Raw genomic sequence first — 25,909 nt, forward strand, 5'->3', positions numbered from 1 at the left:
CAAAACTATTAACTTGGGAAGAATTTTTTCAAATTACTCCAACATTAGACATATTACTACAGGCAGTCACAAGGTACTTCAAAGCTGAGCATATTCTCTATTTGCAGAAATAAAGCAAAGCCTTAATCCTTCAGAGAATTAATCCTCCTAATCCTCTAAAGAACTTAAAACTGTGACTTTATGACTCAGGCTGTCAAAAGAGGCTTTTCTTTCCTTTAGAATATGAAGTAATAACAGTAATAATAATAATAATAGATAAACTATGCTCAAGTTACTCCAATTTTAGAAGATGGAACTTGGAAAATCATTTCAAATTTTTACCTCTCAAATTTCTTTAACATACTTAGAGCTTGATTTGTGTTTTGAATCTTCTCAAATGTAACATCCATGAACTTCTGCAATTCATTCTAAAGTAGAATAAAATCTGATTATGGACAAAAAAATTAACATAGGGAATTGTGTTTAGTAACAAGTGAAAAGAATTTTTGATTCCCTACAAATGTCTATAATAAAGGGCAAAACATAATGGGAAATTTGATGAACTTTAGAGAAAAATAAATGCCCAGAAGCCAGAAATAAAGAGACCTGGGAAGCAGAGCGGTCAGAGTTGGCAACATGGCAGGCTCCATGCACCTTGGATATAGGGGCAGGCCTTGGGACCTTCTTAAAATATGGGGTGGGCACTCTGGGGTCCTAATACCCTCAACAAATCCTACGGCAAGCCAGGATCTACAAAGTGCTGCTGTCCAGTGCTTGGTAGGGAAGTACCTGTTTAAAAGTTGAGAAAGCTACATGAGGCTTGTCATTTACCCAGAGCCATGAATAGGGAGAAGTCACCCTAGAATGGGATCCCCCAACTTCTTCCACCAAGTGCTAGAGAGTAAATATTTTCAGCTTTGTGAAACACAAATCTATTTCACAACTGTTCACCTCTGCCACAGTAGTGTCAAAAAGTAGCCATAGGAAATGCCTTAAAAACAAACAGGCAGGGCAAGACTTGGCACTTGAGCGTGGTTTGCTGACCACTGCCAGGGGCAGCTGACCTCCCACCTGTGGCATATGAAGATAAGGGGCCCACATTCATGGTCCACATCGCAAAAAAAGGATCCCCAAGAAATTCACACAGAAACTAGGTAACACCACTAGAACCTTAGCCTAAGTAATGCAAAACCACTCCACGGGAATACTTCCAAAGCCCGAGGCATTAGGACTCCCACAGGAGAAAACAAATAACTGCTAAAGAAGACAAGCTCAAAAGCTTTTGTGAAAACAACATTAAAAAAAAAAAAAGATCTTTAAGAGAGAAGCAGCTGAATGCACAAAGAGAATTCATGCCAAGTCCTAGAGATGATGGAACAGTCGGAAAGGACTCTGAAATCAGGGTGTTTAAAATGATTAAGGAGAAAAAGAAGAAGAAACAGGCCATAAAAAGATTAGGATAATAGAAAATAAGGGCTCTCCAATTTTAAAAAATAAGAGGTATACATAGAAAGGAGAAAATTATTCTATTCAATATACAACAGATATAAATAATATATACTTGAAAATAAAATTAATGAACTGCAAGAGAGTTCTAAAATAAATGCCCCAAAATGCTACAGAGAAATTAAAAATAGAAAATATCAAAAAAGAGGCACAGTAGAAATGGAAGTTAGGAAAAGAAGGTATTAACTATTGCAACATAAAAAAGAACATATATTTATTGGAAGTTCTGGAAGAAGAGCCTAAAATATTGCAAATGATGACTGAGAATTTTCTACAATTAAAAAACGAAAACAACAAATTAGAAGTGGAGAAGGCCCACCAAACTCGAGGCTTTTGAAATCACACTTAAAACGCAGAGGTATCAAATATAAAGAGAAAAATAATACTTAAAGCAATCAGGGGAAAGAAAATTACTCATCAAGAAATAAATTTTTATAGAAAATACCTGATTGAGAAAGATACCAAAAGTCAATGAAACATGATTAGGTATAAAGAAAAATAACTTAGAAAGTAAGATTACATGTGAAGCCACACTGACATTAAATATCAAAGGCAACTTTGTAGGTTTGGGGGCAAACACCAGAGGAGGTTGCCATTGATAAACTCTTGATGAAGCAACCACTAAAGGATATATTTCTTTAACAATTATAAGGAACCCACAGAAAGAAGGAGAAGGAAGACCAGATGTAATAGCAAGCAAATAAATTTGCAAACATGATGGATATCTACATAGCTATTAACAATAACAACAAGACATTTGGAAAGTTTAAAAGCAAAGTACAACTAAACTGCAATACAACAATAAGACAGAAATAAGAGGTGGATAGAATATCAAATAATTTTAAACATTGTGAAAAATATGCAGAAACAACTAAATATACATGTAGAACATTATTGACCTGAACCAATGAAAAAGGAGTAAAAGGAATAATAAAAATTAACCAACAAACTCACAACTACTAGGAAGGGAGACTCAGCTATAAAATATATTCCAACCAGATGAAATTTTAAGGTGACATGCTCAAAATATGTAAGTAAAAAATAGTAGGAAATTAAAGAACAGAAAAATATTTCAGACAAATACTAAAAGAAAGTTGGAGTAGCACTATAAATAAAACACAAAATAGATTATAGGACAAAGAGCATCACTAGAGATAAAGACAACCATTACTGTAATGGGAACAACTCGCCTGGCAGATATAACAAGTCTAAGCCTATAAGATCCAACCCACAAACCAAAATATATAAAATAATCTGTGACATAGTAGTCACAATAGCTCAAGGAGATCAAAAACTGTTTGGTATTACAATGCATCTATCAGAATGGCCAAAGTCCAGAACACTGAAAATGGAAAATGCTGGGGAGAATTTGGAGTGACGGGAACTCTACTATCATTCATAGCTAGTGAATATGCAAAATGGTGCAGACACATTCAAGTATGGTTTAGTAGATTTCTATAAAACTAAAAATATTCTTACTGTATAATTCAACATTTGTGCTCTTTGATATTTATCCAAAGGAGTTTAAAACTTACGTCCAGACAAAAACTTGCACACAGATGTTTATTGCAACTTTGTTCACAGTTGCCAAAACTTGGAAGCAACTAACATCTTCCAGAAGGTGAATAATTAAATCAGTTGTGGGACTTCACAACTGAGTAATGGAATATGACTCTTAGAAATGACTTATCTAGCCATGAAAAACACATGAAGGGAACATGAATGCATGAAACTAAGTGAAAGAAGAAAATCTGAAAAGGCCACAGGCTATCTGCTTCCAACTAAACTCCAGAAAAGGCAAAACCATGAAGACAATAAAATGGTCAATGTTTGCCAGAAGTTAGGACATTAAAAAGATAGTGATTGTCAAGAGAAGGAGGAATGAATGGGTGGATGCAGAGAATTTTTAGGGCAGTGCCAATACTTTGCATTTTTCTGTAATTGGTGGATATATGTCAGTATACGTTTGTCCAAACCAAAAGAATGTACACCACCAACAGTGAATCTAACGTGGATGATGTACTTGGATGACAATGATGTGTCAACACAGAGTCATCAACTGTAAGGAGTGTATTCATCTGATGAGGAACGTCAATAATGGAAGAAGTCACACAATGGGGCAGAGCAGGACCAGGGGATATATGGTAAACTCCTGGGCCTTCTCTCAATTTTTCTAAGAACCTAAAATTACTCCTTTAAAAAAATATTTTTAAAGATACTTAATAAGAATAGAAAATATTTTAATAATACAATTAAAAGCTTGATATAGATATAAAGAACCCAAATCCCAACAGGAACACTACCCATTTCAGCACACACAGAACATTTGCAAAACTTAACAATGACCTAATGTCTCAGAGGACATCCCAGGAAACACCCAAACACTAATACAATATACTCCACATTCTCACATTCAACTACAAAAATTTAAGTCATAATAAAATTAGAGTCCATCTAGGAGTGTGGCTCTGTGGTAGAGCTCTTGCCTAGCATGTGGGAAGCTCTGGGTTCTTTCCCAAGAACTGCAAAAAAATTTTTAATAAAATAAGAGTTAATAAGCTATAATAAAAAACTAAATTACACGTTTTAGTAATTTATGAATTAACATCTATCCCATTTACTGGGAAAACACAGACACCTCCTTAGCATCCAGCATAGACTTTTTCCTGGGACCCTTCCTAACCCTAGCCAAGCAGAAGTATGAGACCGTTGTCCCTCAGGTGTATACCCTATCTTATTTGGTATAGCAACCATCTGACTCTCAGCATGTTTTGTAAGCCTGTCTTCCTTCCAAGTTTCTGTAGGACTTGGTCTATATCTTTTTTGGTCTATATCTTGGTCTATATCTTTTTTGAATCCTTGCTTTCTGGCACAGTATCAAAATATTGTTATTTTATAATGAGTCATTTTAGTTTGTAATCGCAATCCCCTCCCCTCTTTTGGGTGCTGTATTCATTCCTCTGTTCTAACTTAATATGCACTCACATTTCAATCATATCACTGCTTCCTGTCTGACTGTAAGTTTAGGAGGCAAATCTACCCACAGCATAGATGCCTAATACATCATTGTTATATAGTAAACACATGTTTCTTTGCAGTAAATCTATTTATTAACAAATGGGGCTAAGACATGATTCCTGCCCTCAAAGTGCTTACCATTAGCTACTGAAGTACCTCCCATGTGATCAAAAACCTTTGAGGAAACACAGATGAGGGCAGGACAAGTGGACACTGATTATGCAACATAAAATCAGGACCCACGCTGTACAAAGAAATCAGGATCTACTGCCCTTATGTTTGAATCAGACCCCAAAACATATCATTGTTTAAATTATTATAAGCACTGTATCTTCTCATCAAATGAAATGTCATAGACCTAATGGTTCAGAATTTTAATTCTAGAGCCAGCTTTCCCAGGTTTGACCCCAACCCTGCCACTTGTTATCTGTGACTTTGGGAAGACCACTTAACCTCATCATCCCCCAATTTCTTCCTCTGCAAAATGACAGTTATAGAGCACCCACTTCCTAGAGTTATTGTGATTATCAATTTACAAACACGAAGTGCCCAGGACAACTCCTGGCACACAGTTAGCTAGCTTTGTGACAATTCCTTCTACTTTGAACTCACTCCTCCAACAATGCCTCCCAGCTCTTTTCCCCTTGACATGCACAACTTTAGTGCAAACGAAAAATTCTAGAAAGGAAGTAATAGAATGGTCATTTTCCTCTTAAAATCAGAAAGATATCTGTACCCTTGCACCTCACTGAGATAAAAGAAGTCTACACATTAAATATGGCAGATGCTACAGGTTATCTCACATTTCCTACTAGTTATCACCTTTCCTCATAACAAACATTCCCAAGAACCCTACTGAGTCCTTCCCTTCTGTATTTACCACAGGATGCCACAGGCTATGCACTCTGCTGGAACTAGCAAGCCCATACCCTGCCCCGGGAATCTGGAGCTGGAGTAGTCTTATGGTATGTTCTCAGAAGCTGATGATGGCCATGCTGCTCACAAGGGCTGTAGGTCAAGATGACTGTTCACAGTGAATAGTGGGGAGGGGAACGAGACCCCCAAGATCAAGTGGGGTCCTGGCATCATCCTGTCTAAGGTTTCCAAGGCCAGCAGCAGACCTGCCTTTGGGACCTGCCAGACACCACGGAGGTCTACTTAGGCTTCCTCTGAGCATAATCATTGCTATAGAGTAACAAACAAATGGAAGCAAATGTCTCCTTTCTAACAGCGACAGTGTTTCAAAGGAAGATGAAAGTTAACTTTCTAAGAACTAGGATGAAGACAAACAGAAGTCTGTGATTATAGATCATTATCCAAAGCCATATTTATGACCCTTTAATCGACAAGATAGAGCCCTCAATTATTCATCTGAAATCACCAAATGCAGACGGAGGTTGCTATCGGTCACCTCTGTGATAAAGACACCTCTCTCTTCTGAATGGCTAATGATTAGCAGCATTACACAGAAAGGGAAAAATAAACATGCGACTGTCAACAGGAATATTATTATACAACCTACATGAAGGTCATTAGTCTGCCTGCAAAACTCTTCATAATCCTGTGCAAAATCCATTTTCCGATGGTCTAAGAAATCATATTCCTTTTTCTTTATGGTTGCAACAATGTCCTGGAATATTATGAAAGAAATAAGACAACATTTTAATATTCTTGCATTACTTAACTAACTGTGACCCTTAAATGCAGAATCTACACAATCATTCCTAGGGAAAAGAATTTTAAAAGAAGCCTATTTCTGTAATTACTCACATTGCTTAGTGCTTATTGTTTTATAGGCAGTATAATTTGCCATGCTGCATTTGAAGAAATCATTTGGAAAGCACTTTCATGAGTTTTATATTTTTGAAGAAAAAATATAAATTAAAAAACACATTTGAAAATTAGGAGAGATATTTTCTCTAAAAGTTACTTACTAATCACATCTGAAATAACAAAAACAACTCAGTAGAATTGACAAAATTACTGTTTGTTAAATAATTTAAGTCATCTCAGAATATAAATAAGGTTTTTACACAACACAAACAATATAGGAATAAATTGACTGGGTTCTAATATCTACTGCTAAGATAACTACTACCCAAGCTTCAAGTGTCTTAAATAAAAACTCAAACCACAACCTAACACTTAAAAACTCTCTAAAATTAATTGCTTCCTACTGCCCTGCAAGGCTACAGTCTGTGACTGTGAAAGTACAAATTAAGCAATTCATCTCCTTGAAAATACTATCATCAGAGGTTTTGTTTGCACTGAATAATGAGCTACAGTGCTCTGTGATCGCTCTTCACAGGTACTAAGCCATTCTCAAACCCAGGTGCCCACACTATTGACAGAGGCATATAATTTTTATGAAGAATATTGGGTCTCCTTCCATGATCTCATCTTCAAAGTCATTTCTACTTAATCATCAATTCAAATCTCTCAATAGACAAAGGTGCATAAACTACATAATTTCTTGAATCAAGTTTACAAGTTAAAACAACCTACTTCTTCATCCTGGGTAACTACAAAATCAGTTACTTTTAGAAATTTTGCATCTGAAAAAATGGAAAAGATATGTTATAACATCTTATTGTAGTAATTTAAAAGATTTAAATTACTACTTAGTGTAGTTATTTTAAAAGATTTGGACCAGAGGAAATCCTGCTCTATGATTAGATCTAATGATTGCTTAAGAATACTAAGTTAAATAAGTGAATTAATGTGACCTTTAAATTAATCAAACTCAGTCTATTTAATAATTTACTCGATAGATAGTTATTGCACACCCATTTTGTGCCAGTAAACTCTGAAGACACAGGAATAAACAGAGCTGACAAATAACCCTGACCTCATCTAGCCACATACTTGGTGGAGACAGGGAGTTGGAATATATAGAGATCACAGTTAAACAAAGACCATCAGCTCTGACCAGGAAAAATGGGTAATGTCACTTAGAGTAATGAAACAGAGGTCAAGCTAAACGTCACTGAAAGGGTGATTTAAGTCAAGCTGTAGGGGCCAAAGAGGAAACAACCATGAGATTATCCAGAGGCAGAACTTTCCAGAAAAAAAAAATTAAAAGGCTCTGCAAGCCCTGAGTGGACTGACCTTGCCTGCCCTGGGTCTGAAGATGATGCAATGAGACGAGGAGCAGGGGAAGGGGGCAAAGGGGTGGGCAGGGCCTTACCAGCCAGGCAGAGAGCATGAGATTCATTCCCCCCATGCCATTTTGAGCTTCTGATGTTGGCCCTGCTTCATGAAACTCTCACTTTATGCTTTCATGAACCATCTACGTTTTATCTCACTACCGTCTGGTGTATCCATTTTAATCAGTATTTCACTTTAAAATTTCAAAGCAATTGTGCAGTATTTTTATCGGGTTAAAAGAAGCATCTTATCTGCCTTTAGATGTACAGTTCAACTTCTCTTTCAAAAATAAGCTTTTAAATTTGTTCTAAAGTTGTTTTTTTATTAAAATAAAAAAAATAATTTATATGATTCCAAACTGAAAATATAAATGGGCCTATTCTCTTTGCCTTGAAAAAAACCAACAGTTTCAAAGCGTAGCTTATCCACCTTGCAGATGATACACAGCACAATTTAAATGTTCCCTGCTATATAAAAGTATTTTCTCTCCTAAAACCTGATGTACTCAGGAAATGAAAAAGATTCCTTATATTACTCTAATTCAGTCAGAGTACAAAAATTAATGTGTGGCTGTAAATTTTGTGATCCTTTTCAAGTTCAAATAGGAAAAATAATAATTTAAGTTCTAGAGTCAATATCCCCAAACAAGGAAAATTTGACTAGACCCACATTAAAAACTCAAAACATATTCTGTTTGTAAATTGTCTTTTAAAAATCTTCAAAACACTAGTAGGTCACTGTGCCCACTTTCAAAACTGAGATTCAGCATACAAGTCCCTTTACAGGATAAAGAGAAAATTCAAAATAATTAGGAATATTAGAACTCCAACGAAATCTGTCTCTTTATATTTTTAATATGTGTTCAAGTAGAATGCTTAAATGCACAGATAATTGAATGATACTCAGAACTTGGAGTCAACGAGTGCCTGATACTTACTATGTTCTTCATTAAATGTTTCTTGACTCAGTAAATGAAATAATATGTTATTTTAAAACAGTTTTCTTATTCTACTAATGGAAAAGTTTTTTCTAATGGTAATTAATTTTATAGTATTGGAAAGTCATTCATATAACACACCTGAAAAGAGCATATTAACACAATTATGCAATACACAAATCTAATTTCTTCATTATTAAGGGGTCACGAGATTATATTTTACATTATAGACTGATGATTTGAATCATTCTAAATAACATTATTTGCATCAAATACTAAAGTTTAGTTATGGACAATGGCAGTGAATACAGTTTTAAAGTATAAAACCTGGTATTTAGTGACCATGTCTTCCAGCCCTTCAATCTTAGAGTCTTGCAGGACTGAATACGTCTTGAAGGTTGTAAAGATGTCCATTATCTTGGCAAGGCGTCGATGGAAAGTTTCAAATTTTCCAAAAATATATATTTCACTAAATTCAAATTGTTTTTCACTTGGTTTTTCTTTAAGCTTTTGTTTTGTCTTGTGAAAGCAGTGCTGGTATTCCTTAAAATCAAAAGCCAAGTATAAGCAAGTGAACATGGTGGGGAAAGATGGTGGAATGAGATGGACATCATTACCCCTAAGTACATGTAAGAAGACACGAATGGTGTGACCACTTTGTGTACAACCAGAGACATGAAAAATTGTGCTCTATATGTGTACTATGAATTGAAATGCATTCTGCTGTAGCTCAGTGGTAGAGCACCTATCCAACATGCACAAGACCCTGAGTTCCAGATCCAGACCATTAAATAAATAAACAAATAAATAAGAAAGAAAGAGAACACACAATAATAATTTTATTTTCTTAAGGGCAGGTGATAGCAAATTTAGGAAGAAAACGTTCACATTTTCACAGTTTCATGTCTTTGTGTTTCTTTATCTGTCAGCCTGGAATATCATCTTTTCCCGTCTTCCAATGTAGCAAGCTCTTAATTATTCATGGTACAACTCAAAGGTATGGTTTCCTACCCTGGTCCCACCATTTTGGTAACAGCATGGATGTGCCTATCTCCCCATAGGTCTATAGAATGATGCTGAAGTAAAACTATGTCATCTTCTTCATCCTGTAGCTCCAGAACCTAGCATAGTATCAGGACATAGTAGGACTCTAACAGCTCAGCTTTCTGGAAAGGTTTATTAGCACCCAATTTTCTTAACAGTAAAAAATTACTGTTCTTTAAGTCTATTGATGTGATGAATTACATTTATTGATTTCCATATGTTGAACCAACCTTGGATGCCTGGGATGAACCCCACTTGATTGTGGTGCACTATCTTTTTGATATGTTTTTGTATTTGATTTACCAGATTTTTATTGAGAATTTTTGTATCTGTGTTCATTAGAGATATTGGTCTTAAGTTATCTTTCTTTGATGTGTCTTTGGAAACTGTGGTATATCTACACAATGGAATATTACTCAGCATTAAAAGAGAATAAACATGGCATTTGCAGGTAAATGGATAGAGTTGGAGAACATTATGCTAAGTGAAGTAAGCCAATCCCAAAAAAACAAATGCCAAATGTTTTCTCTGATATGAGGATGCTGATCTATAATGGGGATGGGGTGGGGGGGAGCATGGAAGGAATGGAGGAACTTTAGATAGGGCAAAGGGGAAGGAGGGGGAAGGGAGGAGATAGGGGGGTAGGAAAGATAGTAGAATGAGATGGACATCATTACCCTAAGTACATGTAAGAAGACACGAATGGTGTGACCACTTTGTGTATAACCAGAGACATGAAAAATTGTGCTCTATTTGTGTACTATGAAATGAAATGCTGCTGTCATGTATAACAAATTAAGATAAGTAAATAATTTTTTAAAAATTACTGTTCTTTTAAGCAACCAATAATATAAATGCTAGATAATTTAAGATAGTCTCAGCAAAAACAACAAAGATAATAAAACACCTAAAGATATTACTGAGCTAGCCATTACCTGCTTCAGTTTAATTGCTGATGATATTTTTTCCATAACAACATCCTGTGGCTGGTTCCAGATGGAAGTGGTTCCATTGTTGGTAATATAGGCTTTACATGCAGATATCATCTGATTTGTCACCTGGAATTTTCCAATAAAATAGCTGTGAACTACAAATCAAAGTAGAGGACCCTCAACTCTTCTACCTCTCAGAACTCACAGTCTGTGAACTCTATCTTTAGATTTCTTTTCTCCCAGCACAATTATAATAAGCTCTGAACCTTTAATACTGTCAAAATCATCTGTGAAATCACAGAGTTGGAAGCACGGCAGAAAGTCAACAATTGCAGCATCTTGTTCATGCAAGACGAAGGTCTTAACCCACCAAAGGATTCACCTCCCTGTCTTACCATCTGACAAGTCTCCCTGATCTCCCTAGGTGGCCTGCTGTAGCATCTACCTCACAGTTTACAAGCACTTTGATATTTCATGCCACCATGACCTATAGTAAAAATGTCAAAAGGAGATCACAGAAAGGCCAGGAAAGCTAGCCTATGAAACACTAACATATTATTCATCTCTCCAAACTTTAAAAAAAAAAAGCCTTCAGAATTTTCTTGATTTTTTTTCCTAAATAAAACAAAAGAAAAATTAAATGACTATTATGTATGCACAGGATAATATGATACCCAGGGTTTGCAGGGTAGGAGTGAAATTGTAGGCAAAACAAGATCAGATGTGTAATGATAATTGCTGAATTGGGGTGAGATGTGGATGGGGGTTCAGTATACAAACCTCTACCCTTTTGTACTACTTTAAAAGTTCCATAAAAAAAGATTTTTGATAATTGACAAACAGTAGTTTTGCAATTTTACCCTAAATCAATTGTTACAAATAATATGTATGAAATCTAGATTAATAATTCAATCAGATTTTGAGTCTCATTTATCTACAGAATATCATCCCTGGCCCCAACACTCAGTTTTAAAGTGTGAAGAAACAGGGGAGGATCCTGCAGGCATCCCTGCTCTCCGCCTGGACTGCCCACACCAGAGCAGGGGGAAAATCCCCTTAGGGAGCCCTAAAGGCTGACCATTTCTGTTCCCAGGAAGAATTATGCCTTGTGCTACTAGGGGATTTGGAACACAGCCTTGAAGAGTCAAAAATCTTTCTATTTTAATGCAACATTTGAAATGTTTGCCTTGATATTGAAATAGACATTTACTTCTTAGAGACTCTCAAAGAGGGAAATAGCAACAGTGCTTATCATAAACGCTGGTGAGCTAGGACATAAGGTCTAAACATCATTATGTTTTTTTGACAGAATCATTATAATTGCTTTATAGATTACTGGAACATTGAAAGTGGCTTTTATTACCATGATTACTGTTCTAATAACACCAAGTGAGCAACTGTGGCATAAAATGAATGTGGGACCGTGGTGTAAAGAATAGGAAATGGGAGATAGCCAGTTAACTGTAGCTTTTCTTAGTTATAATTTGCTCCAAAGGAATAAAGAATGGGCTAGGTAACAAAGGGAAAGAAATTCCAAAAAGAGCTTTGTTGTTGTTGTTGTTGTTGTTTTATATAAATAACAAACTATTACAATTATTATTTTGGAAAATAATTCTTTATTTGCTATACTTTACCTCTCACAAATTTAATTCTATTTCTATCGATAGACTAAGCCTTTTTTAAATTTTAAGACACATAGACATTAGATTGGACTAATTTGGTGATTTGTAATTTTCAAAAATGACCATTGGCAAAGAAATATGTGACTAGGCACTCTGCACCATGAACTTACCTTTATGAACAGAGATGTGATCTTCTCAGAGGTGTTATAGTAGAGAGAGATGCTGTAGATCATTTTAATTGCATTTATAAGTGTAGGAATAGCATCAATCATGGATATCTGGAAGATAGCACCGAAGTTTTCAGGGAAACAAGGTCAAATTCATCCAGATTCTAATTGTATAATCATTTCATCTTCATTAGAATAAAATTTGGGAGTTTTATTTAAATTTTAAATGCTACCTAATGTTTTCTGTAAATATAGAATATTTAACAATATTTTTTATTATTTTAGTCATTTATAGTTAATCAAATTTTATTTCAATGCAAGCAACATTAAAGAGGTTATATTACCAGTTGAATTTATAATAAATAAAATTAGGCACTTCCTAAAGCAAAAGATTGTCTTAAAAACCCAGCCAGTGATTATTCCCACAGTTCTTCAAGGTGTAATCCAGAATCAACTGAAATATTTAATAGAAAATAAACACCAGGGAATGAGATTGATCAAATTATGTTATGTGGGTATACAAATATGGCATAATAATTCCCACCATCATGTATGATTATCATGTAGCAATAAAAACAAATTTTAAAAAATAAAATGTGCAGTATATGCTTTCCAAATGTAACATTTCATAATTTATCTTCCATAGTAGGCATAGAAGGTAGGTATGTCGATAGGTAGGTATGTCGATAGATGAGACGGACATAGAAATGGATAGGGACAGGGAGTGATACACCATTTTCTTGAGAATAAAAGAGCAGAACTTTTTCAACATATTGGAGTAATTAAATCCAACACGCAGCACTCTGATCAGCTAGTGCAGACAGGGTCATCGGTGGACTAAAGGAGTAGAAATCCATAACTCACGGGATCACTGTTGTACAAAGGGTCACAGCATTTCTCAAGTGTATACAAATATTTGACATTGTCCTTTGCTTCATTAGCTGCATCAGTGATTCGAATATCCGTCTCCCGCCAAGCCTAAGCACAATACAGGAAAGCAATCTTAATGCAATTACTAACAGAGCAACTTCCAACACAAGAGCTACTAAGTGTCACCACAAATCCCTTGGGTCATACTTGCCATTTGTTCTGTGCAGCCTGCATGAAACTGAATCCCGGAGGTGAGGGACATTGCTATGCTGAAGAACAACTTAAAATTTCTGACTAAATGTCAAAAGGCTTCTCTTCCAGGCCCTCTCTTATAAAATCTATTCTCTAGCTAGCATAGAGCCCCAATAGGAGGGGATCTCCCTTTAAACTCACAGCCCCCCGCCTCCACTGGCAACTGGACCCACTTCATACCTCACCCCTGGTCTTCTGTCTTCTCTCTATTCTAACCTGAGCCCCTTTTCCCTGTATCCCTATGCCTTTGTCCATCAATTAATGTAGCAATTATTTATTAGCTGACAACCTTATGCCAGGACTATGCTCTTGGTGATGAACTTCAAAATGAAAAGGTATCTAAAAGAGGTAGGAGGAAATGATTCAGCATGAATCAATACATTTAGTTGACTTCACGAAGGTCCTACTGATAGTATTCAGAAACACTGAACCGTATCGCAAGGTTCGTCTCTCATATTTCTTTAATGATACAAGATAAATATAAAGCACATTTATTGAAACAAATGATTATTCAAATTATACACATGGATTAAAACATCTATGCAACTAGCAACTAATAGGGGTTATGGCACCAAGGCCCAGTGAGTTAGGAAGTGTCCACCACTTTCCCTAGGAACCCCAACTCCTTATATCCATGCTCTGTGTCATTCCTTCCCCTTGATCATGGACTAAATCTAGTGATGGGCAGGGGGTGGGGGGGTACCAGGGATTGAACTCAGGGGCACTCGGCCACTGAGCCACACCCCCAGCCCTATTTTGCATTTTATTTAGAGACAGGGTCTCACTGAGTTGCATAGTGCCTTGCCTTGGCTGAGGCTGGCTTTGAACTCAGGATCCTCCTGTCTCAGCCTCCCAAGTGATGGGCTTCTAATACATAGAAAATGACAAAAGCAACAACATGTCACTCCCAAGGCTGGTTTACAAAGACTATGGCTTCTACTGGGCTTCCCTTGCTCCCTGAAAGAGCAGCCAAAAGCCACATTGTCACTGCCCTGTGGGGCGGAGGTGCAGGAGGTCTGTGTGGTGAAGAACTGAAGGAAGCCTGCGGCCAATGGCTGGCAAGGTGCCGAGTCCTCAGCCACCACAGGAGCCATCAACCACCACAGGGGCCACCTCAGCAGCAGATCCTCGTGCCTCAAGCCCTCAGGTGAACCAACATCCCAGCTGCAACCACGTGGGAGATCCTGAGACAGAGGCACCCACTAAACTGCACCCAGACCCCAACCCACAGATGGTGAGATAAAAATATTTGTTGTTTTGGGTTGCTAAATTTGAGGGTAATATGTTTTGCATTATAAAACTAATATATCAGGACTAAACATAGATAAGGTGAGGTTTTATTATCACCACCTCTGTAAGGTCTAAATTCATTTTATCTGTGTGTGTGTAATTATATTATTGTTCTATCTTAATTACATGCAATGCCCTCTTACAATACATACAAGTACCCCCAACAAATCTTTTTTTAATTCAACAGTTATTTTCACAGCATCCAAAATTCTTTAAAAACACTATGATTCAAACTTAAAAGGTTTTCCTAAATACAAAATAGCACTTTTCTGTTTCTTATCACTTTGATATTATGCATAGTGGATTTTCATTCTCATTTCATAAGACACAGAATGGCTGACAACCTTCAGGAGTTTGGACTTGGCTGCAGCAAGCACCGCCAACATGGCCCTCACATCCGGGCCTTTCAGTTGATCCAAAAGGTAGTTAAATTTAGAGAGTCTCTTTTTCCAGTGCTCCAACTCTGCTCGGGGCCCCACGTCATCTGCTTCCTTCCGCAGCTGATTGTTTTCAGCAAGGACCTGTAAATGCAAAAAAAAAATAATAATAATTCATGAGCCACTGAATGGGGCTGGAGGGGTGGAAATGATATATAAGCTAAAGAAAGTTAAAGCGGTTACACGATCTGAATCATGACACATTTTCATTCATTTACTTGCTTCTGATGATGGTCTCTCACTAATTTAACATGTATCTTTATCAAAACTGCAACAAAGCAGGGTGTGGTGGCATAGCCTGCAATCCCAGAGATTCAGGAGGCTGAGGTAGGAAGATCCCAAGTTCAAGGTCAGCCTCAGCAATTAAGTAAGACCCTAAGCAAATTAGCGAGACCCTGTCTCAAAATAAAAAATAAAAATGGCTGAGGACACGGCTCAGTAGTAAAGTGGCCCTGGGTTCAACCCTGGTACCAAAAAAAAAAAAAAAAAAGGCAACAAAAATTAAGCTGATTTGTTCTAACTGGAAACTACTTGTTTAACAAGGACTGATTGAGCTTCTAGGTGACCCTGGATTCAGAAAATTTCTCTGCCTGCTCATTTACTATATAATCTTGAAGTAATAAAACCTTGGGAGACTCGTGCCTTGAACAGGTGAATTTTCATTATGTATGTAATATCCACCTTCATTTAGGACTTTTCCCAAAATATTTTTTTGTAGTGAAGTCTCAAGCTTTTTGAAGGACATTTGAAGAACACAATGAAGTAAAAATGTGTTCTTCTACAGAGGTTCTCTCCAAAGAAACTGGTGAAGTGCATATTTCTAGGTACTGAAGGACAGAGTCATATAGTTTTGCCGCTTAGGGGTCTCACTCACTCTTCTTAACTGGTGACCATAAGGAGAGGCACACTGGTCCTCTCACCTCCTTTAAGGACAGGTTAAGATACAGTGGCAAAGGGGAATGTTAGGATAGACCCTATTCCGCAGGCAATTCAGTAATGTGACATCTGAAACTGGGAATTACCTGCTCCATCTGCTTGATCCATACTTTCACACAACCTTCTACTTTTTCCAAAGTCTCAGGGTTGCTAGCTACAGTCAGGTAGTCTATAGGCTCCTTCAGGGATTTCAGTTCAGATATGTCACACTTTTGAAGGCTCACCTAATTAAAATGAAGATTAAATAAATACACACATAAACATGCACACGATGTTCTTGATCACCCCCAAGCCTAGATCTCAAGGGAGTCCTGTTCTATCCACTCTCCTGCTCCCTCAGTGAAAGATCCCTAAAAGCACGGTGTCCAATATATAATGCCCAGTCTTCCCTACAAATCAAGAACTATGAAAGATGATTGAGCATGGCGTCAAATGTTGGCTCTGAAATTTAAAAGATGAGCCCAGATAGAAGGGGAAAGGGAGGGAGCAGGAGAGGGAGGTCACACATCACAAAAGTTGGGAATTAATAAGGAACTTGAAAATTATCACCTAGTTATAAAACAAAGGGAATGATTTAGACAGATTGAAGGAAATTAAATACAGGAGGAGGTGGAGGATAGTAGTCCCTAATTTATTACTGACTCCTTTTGGGAACTAATGAGAGAAAAGGATTCCCATACCCTTCTAGGTAGCAAGTTCATGGGCAAACTTGGATTCAATTTAGAGGGCTGGGAGGTGGATTTTGGATTCACAAAGAAGTGTTTTTAAACACAAATAATATACCAAATCACCAAATGGGCCTCTCTGCTTGAAAGGGCATTTTCCTCTGGCAAATGTGTGCCTGATAACCTGTGTAAATCTCTGAATTCAGCCCTCAGACCCAGCTTTACCTACAGCAGGATCAGAAGCAGTCGGAAGGGCTGTGACTATTTGTCATCCTCAAACTCCATGAAGCTCAGGCCCCACCCCTGGAATGCCGGAGGCCCTAGGAAGGATGGAAGGGGAGGGTACCTGCAGGGGAAGGTAGTGTTCCAGCTACAGGGTCCTGCCACAGGGAACACAGCCACTGCTCATCCTCCCCACGGCTTCTGGTCTCCTTCACCAGGCTTTGTAATAAGCCCTGAGCCCTGACTTCTGGTGGTCCTCAGTCCTGCCTCCCAAGCTCACCTCTGCTCAAATGTGATGCTTGTGCAGCCTTCCATACAAAGCCAAGCTCCACATCTGCCCTGTCCTCATGAGTTGGACTCAGAGGAGTGACTTTGTCACCCCAGAAGTGGCCTTGTCACTTGGGGTTCTTCACATTGCTACAGTCTGACAGAGCTCTGGCAAACTCACCTAGGTCACCCCCGCCCACATGCCACCCTGGTGCACCTCTGCCGGCACCGCCCAGCCTGGAAGGTCTTCCAGCACTTCTCCATGGTCCCACACACCTTCAGCAGCCAGCCCAAGGCCCAGCTGCCACTGCTTCCCAGAGAGAATGCTTCATCCCCTATGGGAATCTATCCCACCTTTTAATACCTTTATTACAGTATGAAGTGAAAGCATTGCTTTGTGGAGTGCAAGGCCAACAATTTCATTTGATCCAACCTGCATTTGAGTGACCTATAACCTAGTTCATGGCAAATACAATTCAGATGTTAACTGGTTCATCCACCCCCGTCTGGATAAAATCTGCTCAACTGCCCAATCCCACATCCCTCAATAAGCACATCTCCTCCAAATATTCCAATAGGATTGGTGTTCCCTGGAGAGGAAAGAGTGCCACTGCATTGCCACCAGTACCATAGCAGCATCTCTCCTCCCGAGGGTATCTGATCTGGGCTCTGTTGTTTTCCAATGTTCCCTCACCTCTTCTCTCTCCCACTGACACCTGCCTCAGACACACAAAAATGTACATCTGCTAACTTCTGCCCCCAAATAATCTCCAACAGAAAAATGCTGAGCCTCCATATTTGCTAAACTGGTCCTTAGAGACTGTTTAGTCACTAGCTAAGCAACAGGACCCAACCCACTCCCTGCAGATGAAACAATTCCTCTTTCCTCCTTCCACCACTGTCCCACCTGCCACCACGCACACGCACACACACTCACACACACACCTGGCTCCAGATTCCTTTAATTCAAGGATGCACATCAATGCTACAAGTATTTCATGCTCTTGTCTTCACTGTCAAACATCTAAAATGACTGAGTAAAAACCTACATCACTGCCAGCCTTTTCATGGAGCACCCAAATGCCTTAATTATTATTATGCACACATAAATACTTAAATCTAGTCACCATGGCATCTTGGGGGCACCATAAAATTGCCTACTAATTTTTGCAAGATTTTCAGCATGGTGGAATGCAGATCATGGAAGAGAAGTGTCACCCACGTAGAGATTGTGTAGTTGGCCACCGGATCACTTTTAAAAGAACAACTTACTAGTTCTTACCTTCTCCTTCAAACTCTCCTGGGCACCAGACAAGACATTGACAAAGCCTTCCAGAGAGCTCAGGAACTCCTGGCGAAGGCTGGCTGCGTCCTGAAGACCCTCGAGCTCACCCCAGCCATGGCTTGAAGCTCTGAGGGCAGGAATGAAGATGTCGGAGAGCAAGCGTCTCACGCTGTTTAGCAGCCCCCCATCTGCGGTGTCCAGCATGTTAAAGCTCACCTCCTGGAAAGCAGTCAGGAGACGCTTTATTGTAAAAGTTATCCTCAACTGCAACATAGCCACCGGGTCATTCCTAAAAGTTGCTAATTAATCAAAATCTAGTGAATTTACCCAGTGAGCTATTACTTTGATACCCTGGTTAATAAATAAGCTATCTCCCATTATAATTTGCAGTTATCACAATAAAAGTATGAAATAGAGCACCAGATGTTTGCCAATTTATTTGCTCCAAGAAGATAATGCACCCGTTAGGTGACAAGGGACACCTGTTTGGATGCACTTTGTTTCACAAAAAACATAAATATTGCTACTTATCCACTTAGAGAAATCTTATTTTCAATGTCTGCAACTTGTCATTAAGTAAATTATGTATGGGAAATACTTATTAATACCTCACTGTACACACAGACATAATGTTATATCAATTTTTCTTAATAAAAGCCTGCTTAGTCAAAACATTTAAAGGAAATGTCTTCTTGAATACTTGCTTTAAATGATTAAAAAGTACTTCCTTGAAAGTAGTTTTAGATACTGCAGTGAACACAGTGCTTTTCTCCACTTTTGCACAGCTCAGGGGATTTTTGTTGATTGGGGTAAACAGTTGCCCCTCACCCGGTGGATGTTCTCAGGGGTGATGGCTCTGGATGGGTCGGGCCTGATGAAGAACACACACACTCCTGTAAGGGCCACATCTTTTCCCTCAGTCACGAACACCTTAGGTTTTTTAATCTTTCCAGAAACAAGATTTACTTCTCCTGGAGAGCCAAGTTGTCCTGCAAATGCAAAAGAGCTTTAATGTCATAAATGCCATTTACAGTCTACATAGATACTTAAGGATGAAGGTTCCTTGTTAAAATATTGCCCTTGCTGACTTGCCCATGTTCTCTACAACTTGGCCGATTCTAGCCTGAACCCAGAAAAGGTCTCTAAATATCTCTTGATTTCAGATCCTAGATTCATTTCTAAATCATTGCTTCAGGGGCAGTAAGAAAGGTAACGGAGCAGAGAGCATCTACTGACATGTCACTGACCTCCCCCAGGTTCCTGTCTACATTGTTAAAACTCTCAACCTGTGGGCATCGGTGACCTGCCCAGGCTGCACAGCCAAGAGGTGGAAGTGCCAAAGTCAAAAACCAGGAGTCGCCTCTCCATGCTGCCCTTCCAGGCCATCGTCAACACAATTAGCTGGTTCTCCAGGACACTGCCAGGGTCACTTACAAAACATGTGATCTTGGAAAAGTTACTTAATCTTTCTTTGCCTCTATTTTCTCATCTGAAAAATGGGAATAATGATTCTAAAATGAAGCATCTGGAATTGTGAGAATTACATGAGTTAATCCATGTAAACCCTATTTTAGGAAAACAGAAAAATATTCATTCAGTAAGTGTTACTATTGTCAGGATTTTAAATTTTATTTTTGGTTGTTCAAGCACTTAGCTCATGGGGTGCGTCATTTAAGTACACAGAATGTACTGTGAGCTGTTCTACTGTGTTCTTAAAGGCTCAAGAAAGTTTTAGATCTCCAAATGTCCTGGGGACTCAGCCAAGACTACTAGGTGGGAGGACAGTGCTAAAGGAGGAATTGGGGGAGGGTGAAATGGAGGTTGAGTCCTGACCCCGGGATTAGACCTGCTGGAGCAGTGCTGTCTGGGGGTTCCTCCTCCTCATGGTGTGACGCTAGAGAAGTCTGACCAGGACTTTGAGAAAGAACTCCCTAAAGGAAAGCAGAAGAGCTCTCCTTCTTTTAAAATGATGTCCCTCTTCTAATGAATACCCCCAGAATCTCACAGGTAATGTGATGCTAAACAAAAAGTTTCCACTGAGGCACCAAGATACGACAGGTCATAGAAAACAGTGTCTCATGGCACACTCACAAAAAAAAAAAACTGCATAAATTTCGGTACCCATTAGACTCCTCCACCCCCTGTCAGAATCCAAAATGGTCAAGAGGAGCTAGGTTGAAGAGGATTTCGAGGACCACTGTGCTATGCAAAGGGCAGAGGTCTGGAGTGCTTTGGCTATTCCCCAGGTCAACAACAAGGAGCTACTGATCCCAGTTGCCCCAGAATTGAGGTTTCCTAGGATGCTGAACTCACAGTACTAAAGCCAGGAAGGTGAAGTAGGACCAATGCCACCCTTGAAACATGGGATCTTCAACTCAACCATCTAACGAGCCTAGTTTATACCTCCTGGAGTTTGAGAATGAAATGGATTGTCTGTGACGCTTGTCCAGGAAATCTAAATACAGCATGCAACAAGGCCCCGAGAGTCAGGGCTGGACTGAGAACTGAAAACATGTCCACAGGTGACAGGAACAAAGGGCACTAAGTGTGAGGATATTCAATCAATCAACAAATATGTGAAAAAATGTTCGTCATCTCTAGCAATTAGAGAAATGCAAATCAAAACTACTCTAAGATACCATCTCACTCCAGTCAGAATGTCAGCTATTATGAAGACAAACAACAATAAGTGTTGGCAAGGATATGGGGACAAAGGTACACCCATACATTGCTGGTGGGACTGCAAATTGGTTCAGCCAATATGGAAAGCAGTATGGAGATTCCTTGGAAAACGTAGAATGGAACCACCATTTGACCCAGCTATCCCTCTTCTCACTCTATACCCAAAGGACTTAAAAACAGCATACTACAGGGACACAGCCACATCAATGTTTATAGCAGCACAATTCACAATAGCTAAACTGTGGAACCACTGAGTGTGACAATGGAACCATGTGGATGGCCTGGAGCCACCTTAGATGATGCTTCAGAGGGGTGTTGGAAGGATAATTGGAGAGAGCAAGCTGGGGTTGCATATGCTACCACAATACAGAGGCAGGCAGCAGGAGCTGTGCTGAGGACCACACACCACCAGTGGACATGCAGCTAATGTTCTCAGAGGAGAACCACCATGGGGCCACAAGAATCCAGCCTGGCACAGTCAAACACAGTGGCTAACCCAATGTGGCAAGGGGTAGAAGAGTCAACCAAGGAAGCAAAGGAAGACCACATGATTCTCTCCCACTGTGAACATCAACTTCAGAGGTCCTGCTGGGGGCTGGTGGGGCAGGGGATGAGCAAGGGCAAGAAAGGGAGATGATTTAAATTCTGATCAAATAATTCTAATCAGCTGGACAATTCTACTTTTGAATTAAGTGTTTGCAAGTTGAAATATCAATAGGCAATATTCCTACTTAAAAATGTCTGGGAAAAGTCATGAGGTTGCCTGAATCTTAACCCAAATTCAGAAACAAACAGTAGAAAGGTTTAAAGGGAAATGGAGAAGCTGTGAAAATAAGATTGAATTTATGTTTACAGCCTACGAACCCTTCTCCTTTCATGTATAATTTACCAGAAGACCAGCTTTACCCTGTGCACAGTTCATGTGTGAACTTCATCCATTTGAACTCAGGCTTTGCAATCAAAACTTCTGTCTTTCACTCAAAATATAATGAACCATCTGAGCACAAAATATCAAACTGATAACTGGAGAAATGCCAATCACTTAGAATTTGCATGCATAACTTCTTTAGTTGTTAAACAAGGAAGCATATTCATGTTATATGTCAAGAATAAGAACTATTCTCCCCTTTTTTTGAAAGTGGCATAAAGGATGCATATAATACTTTAACATAATCATAATTTACTTATTTATGTCCTTAGTTTGGCCTTAAAATAGAATTAAAAGTATAATGGGGGTTACCAGTTGGAGCCACCCAAGAATCTGCACATTTTTCTTAAGTGAAAATGCCTAAAAATTTGTCTTTCAGTATTGCACTTTTAAATCAGAATCAGCAGAAAATAAACACAATGTGATATTTAGCTAAAAAAAAAAAATTCATGTTATACTTACTGGCAATGATTTCTATGTTAATAAGAGAAACAGATGCCAATTATAAGTTCTAGAACATAAGTACATAGAATGATCTGACATCTAAGAACAGGAAGTCTCAAAACAAAATCGATTTTATTATTCCCCTCTGGCCAGCACAGGCGTAGAGAAGGAAGAGAAAGCAGGAGTCTGAGCCCTGGGCTAAACACTGCTTTTTCCATCCCCTGCCCCGGAGGTGAACACGTCTCCTTGGCAGGGCCACCCACCCCTTGCACAATGGGGTTCCCACACACCCCCACCCCAGGATGCCCGACTCGTTCCCCCAGAGGTTTTTGTCTTCCTGTCACCTTCAGATAAATACAATGACGTTTCTGGGTTATGTCACATCAAATTTTAATACCTGTTTCTGCTACCTCCACGTCCTGATAGTAAAACATGAGGTGACGGAGACCTCCAACAGCAAAAAGTTGATCAACTCTTTCAATCTGGGGGAAAGAAAAGGCAAGGTCACGACTTTGTTCCAAATAAGAAACTGCATTTAAATCAGAACTGATGGCATAAAAGAGCAAAATTTGTAACACCTTTCTTATTCAAATCGAACTGTATCCAGGGCAGTCCATGTAGAAGGGATATTCCTTCCAACACAAAAACTACAAAACAATACACCCCTTATCATAGAAAAAAAAAAAGTCACTTCAAAGAAGTAACTTAATTAGTCATGGAAATAGTTGCTGTGAATGCACATCTGACCAGGGCTTGTCCCTCTGTTTTTGCTCATTTCCTAAAGTGTGGAGCCATTGAAGGTGGATATGAATACAGATGAGTATTTCATTTTCAGTCAGTTGTAAGAAAGAGACAACAAACCTTTCCAAAGTCAGCTACCAGACTAGAGCTAATCAAGGTTGACCGGGGACTGCAGGGGGAAGAGTGACTAGGGACCACCCCTGCAGCAGCAGCCTGGCTTTAATCTCATCCACCAGGCTGGCTGTATGTCTGGTTGACACCTGGCCTGCCACCAATAGAAGCACTTCTTATAAAGAGTCCACAGCCCAGTTTAGAACTTATATGAGAAGAAAAAGGACAAAGTCTGCACATCTATTGAGATGGCCACTATCAAAAAATTCCAAGTGTCAGCAAGGATGTAGAGAAATCAGAACTCTCTTGCACTATTGATGGGAATGTGAAATGCTGAGACCACTGTGGAAAACAAGGTGGCACTCACCTGTAATCCCAGCAGTCTGGAAGCTGAGACAGGAGGATTGTGAGTTTAAAGCCAGTCTCAGCAAAAGCAAGGCACTAAGCAACTGAGTAAGACCAAGTCTCTAAGTTAAATGCAAAATAGTGGTGGGGGGGTGGATGTGGCTCAGTGGTCAAGTGCTCCTGAGTTCAATCCCCAGTGCTCCCCACCTTGAAAAATAAAAAAGGTAAACATGGAATCACCACATGACCCAGCAATTCCAACTCTGGATTTATATCCAGAGAATCAAAAGCAGGACCTCAAAGACATTTGTACACGGGTGTTCAGAGCAACTTGACTCACAATAGCTTCCACAAAAGGTCAAAGCTGCAGATGAAAGGGGAAACCAAAGGTGGCATGTGTTTACAAGGGAATATTCCTCAGCCCTAACAAGTAGGGAAATGCTGGCCCCTGCCAGGACATGGCTGAATGGTGAGACATCACGCTAAGTGAAATAAACAATCACAAAAGGACAAGCACTGTGCAATTCTACCATATGAGACACCTAGAGTAGTGACATGTGTAGATGGGAGTAAAATGGTGATTGCCAGGGACTGGAGATAAGGAAGAATGGGAAGCGATTGTTTACTGGGCATAGAGTGTTCTGCTTCGTAAGATAAATGTTCTGAAGATTGGTTGCACAACACTGTGACTATACTTCATGGTGCCCACTTAAGATAGGCAAGAAGGTAAATTGCATGTGTATTTTACCATAAAGTAATATTTTTAAAGGACAAAATATAGCCTGGATTTTAAGTATGGAAATAAGTTCCCTTCAGTTTCTATCATGCTACAGATAAAATGGTAGCAATGAGGAAAAGTAAGTTGCCTTGTTTTGTCATTGCTATTGTAACATTTCCTAGACTGAGGATGTTGTAGGAATGAGCAGCACAGACTCCTTGGGACCCATTCCAAGCCAGGAACATAGTGAAGGCAATGCTTCCAACATAGCCAGGTCAACACTCCTGCACTTAACCTTCCCTTCCTGTCCTCCTTCCCTCCCTTCTGTCTGTCTGTCTGTCGGTCTTCCTGTCTCTTTCTATGTCTGATTAGTTTTGTTTTATAGTTCAGGAATCATAGGATGATTGTGTGCCTTCCTTACTTCCTAGGGGACTCTGTCTTGCCATACTTCTGGACTTCCCCATCAAGGTCAAGTTACTGAGCAAATCCCACCCCAGGTTTGAAGGAAACTTGTAGCGGAAAATGGAAGCCAAGGTTAAAAATCTAAAACAAAAAACAAAAACTTTAGCTGCCAAACCAAAGCCCAAATCAGGAAACCATGGCACAATTCAGTTGTGCCACTATAAAAGCACAATAAATAACAACAACCAAAAAAAAGTCCCAACCGGGAGCAGTGGGGAGATTTGGCTCCCTAACCTTGGGTTCCAAAAGGGCACCAGAGCCCAACTTCACTGGATGTAGAGACACACGGGCATTGCTGTCAGATGGTGGAACTCAGATGATCACCATGAGTACCCCTACACAGTAGAGAGCCAGAGACCCCTACTCCTGCTGCCACTACCAGGAGAGAGTCAGAGTGGAGCCCTGCTACATCAAAACAGGCACTGCCCTCCAAGGTACACCTTGGGATCCCACCATAGGACAGTGCCACACACCCTCTGTGTCCTCCACATCCAAGTCAGTAAGAACTCAAACACACTGCACCTGATTGCCCTCAAGAATGGCATCTTCCACTTCGCATTTGTTCAGGTCCAAGCAGGAAGCTACGATTGCAAATAAGTGATCGTGTCTCCCATCCAAACGAGCCCGCTTGGCTTCTTTCTCTTCCTTCAGTCTTTGCTGAAAGAAAGGAAGAGAAATGTTATATTGCAACTGCTGTTCTCAAATGGATTCATTTTGTGATAATTTCATACAATTGCTGTTTTTTCAAGTCTTAGGGATTCAGATAATAGACAACTTAATGATACCAGTTTTTATGTACTAGCTTCTGTTTTTAGAAATAACATTACTTCTCGTCAGAAAATAAGGTGTGCTCATTGTTTTGAAATCGCATAATATAGATAAGTAAAAAGAAGAAATAGAAA

The 25,909-nt window shown here is 39.1% G+C and overlaps 1 protein-coding gene across 1 annotated transcript in view; it reads right to left on the reverse strand.

The window, feature by feature from the left end:
- The window catches only part of Dnah5 (dynein axonemal heavy chain 5), a 218,748-nt gene that overhangs the window by 192,805 nt on the left and 34 nt on the right, over nucleotides 1–25,909 (reverse strand). Inside the window, exons 2-13 of the mRNA XM_077791415.1 lie at nucleotides 25,530–25,664; nucleotides 23,028–23,112; nucleotides 19,405–19,565; nucleotides 18,574–18,795; nucleotides 16,224–16,361; nucleotides 15,109–15,285; nucleotides 13,217–13,330; nucleotides 12,356–12,463; nucleotides 10,567–10,689; nucleotides 8,915–9,130; nucleotides 6,026–6,133; nucleotides 322–407 (exon numbers count right to left, since the gene is read on the reverse strand). Coding sequence (XP_077647541.1) covers nucleotides 322–407; nucleotides 6,026–6,133; nucleotides 8,915–9,130; nucleotides 10,567–10,689; nucleotides 12,356–12,463; nucleotides 13,217–13,330; nucleotides 15,109–15,285; nucleotides 16,224–16,361; nucleotides 18,574–18,795; nucleotides 19,405–19,565; nucleotides 23,028–23,112; nucleotides 25,530–25,664 — 1,673 coding nt within the window. The remainder of the gene's footprint in view (nucleotides 1–321; nucleotides 408–6,025; nucleotides 6,134–8,914; nucleotides 9,131–10,566; nucleotides 10,690–12,355; nucleotides 12,464–13,216; nucleotides 13,331–15,108; nucleotides 15,286–16,223; nucleotides 16,362–18,573; nucleotides 18,796–19,404; nucleotides 19,566–23,027; nucleotides 23,113–25,529; nucleotides 25,665–25,909) is intronic.

The sequence above is a fragment of the Urocitellus parryii genome, chromosome 1 (assembly GCF_045843805.1).
Source record: "Urocitellus parryii isolate mUroPar1 chromosome 1, mUroPar1.hap1, whole genome shotgun sequence".
Classification (NCBI taxonomy): Eukaryota; Metazoa; Chordata; class Mammalia; order Rodentia; family Sciuridae; genus Urocitellus; species Urocitellus parryii.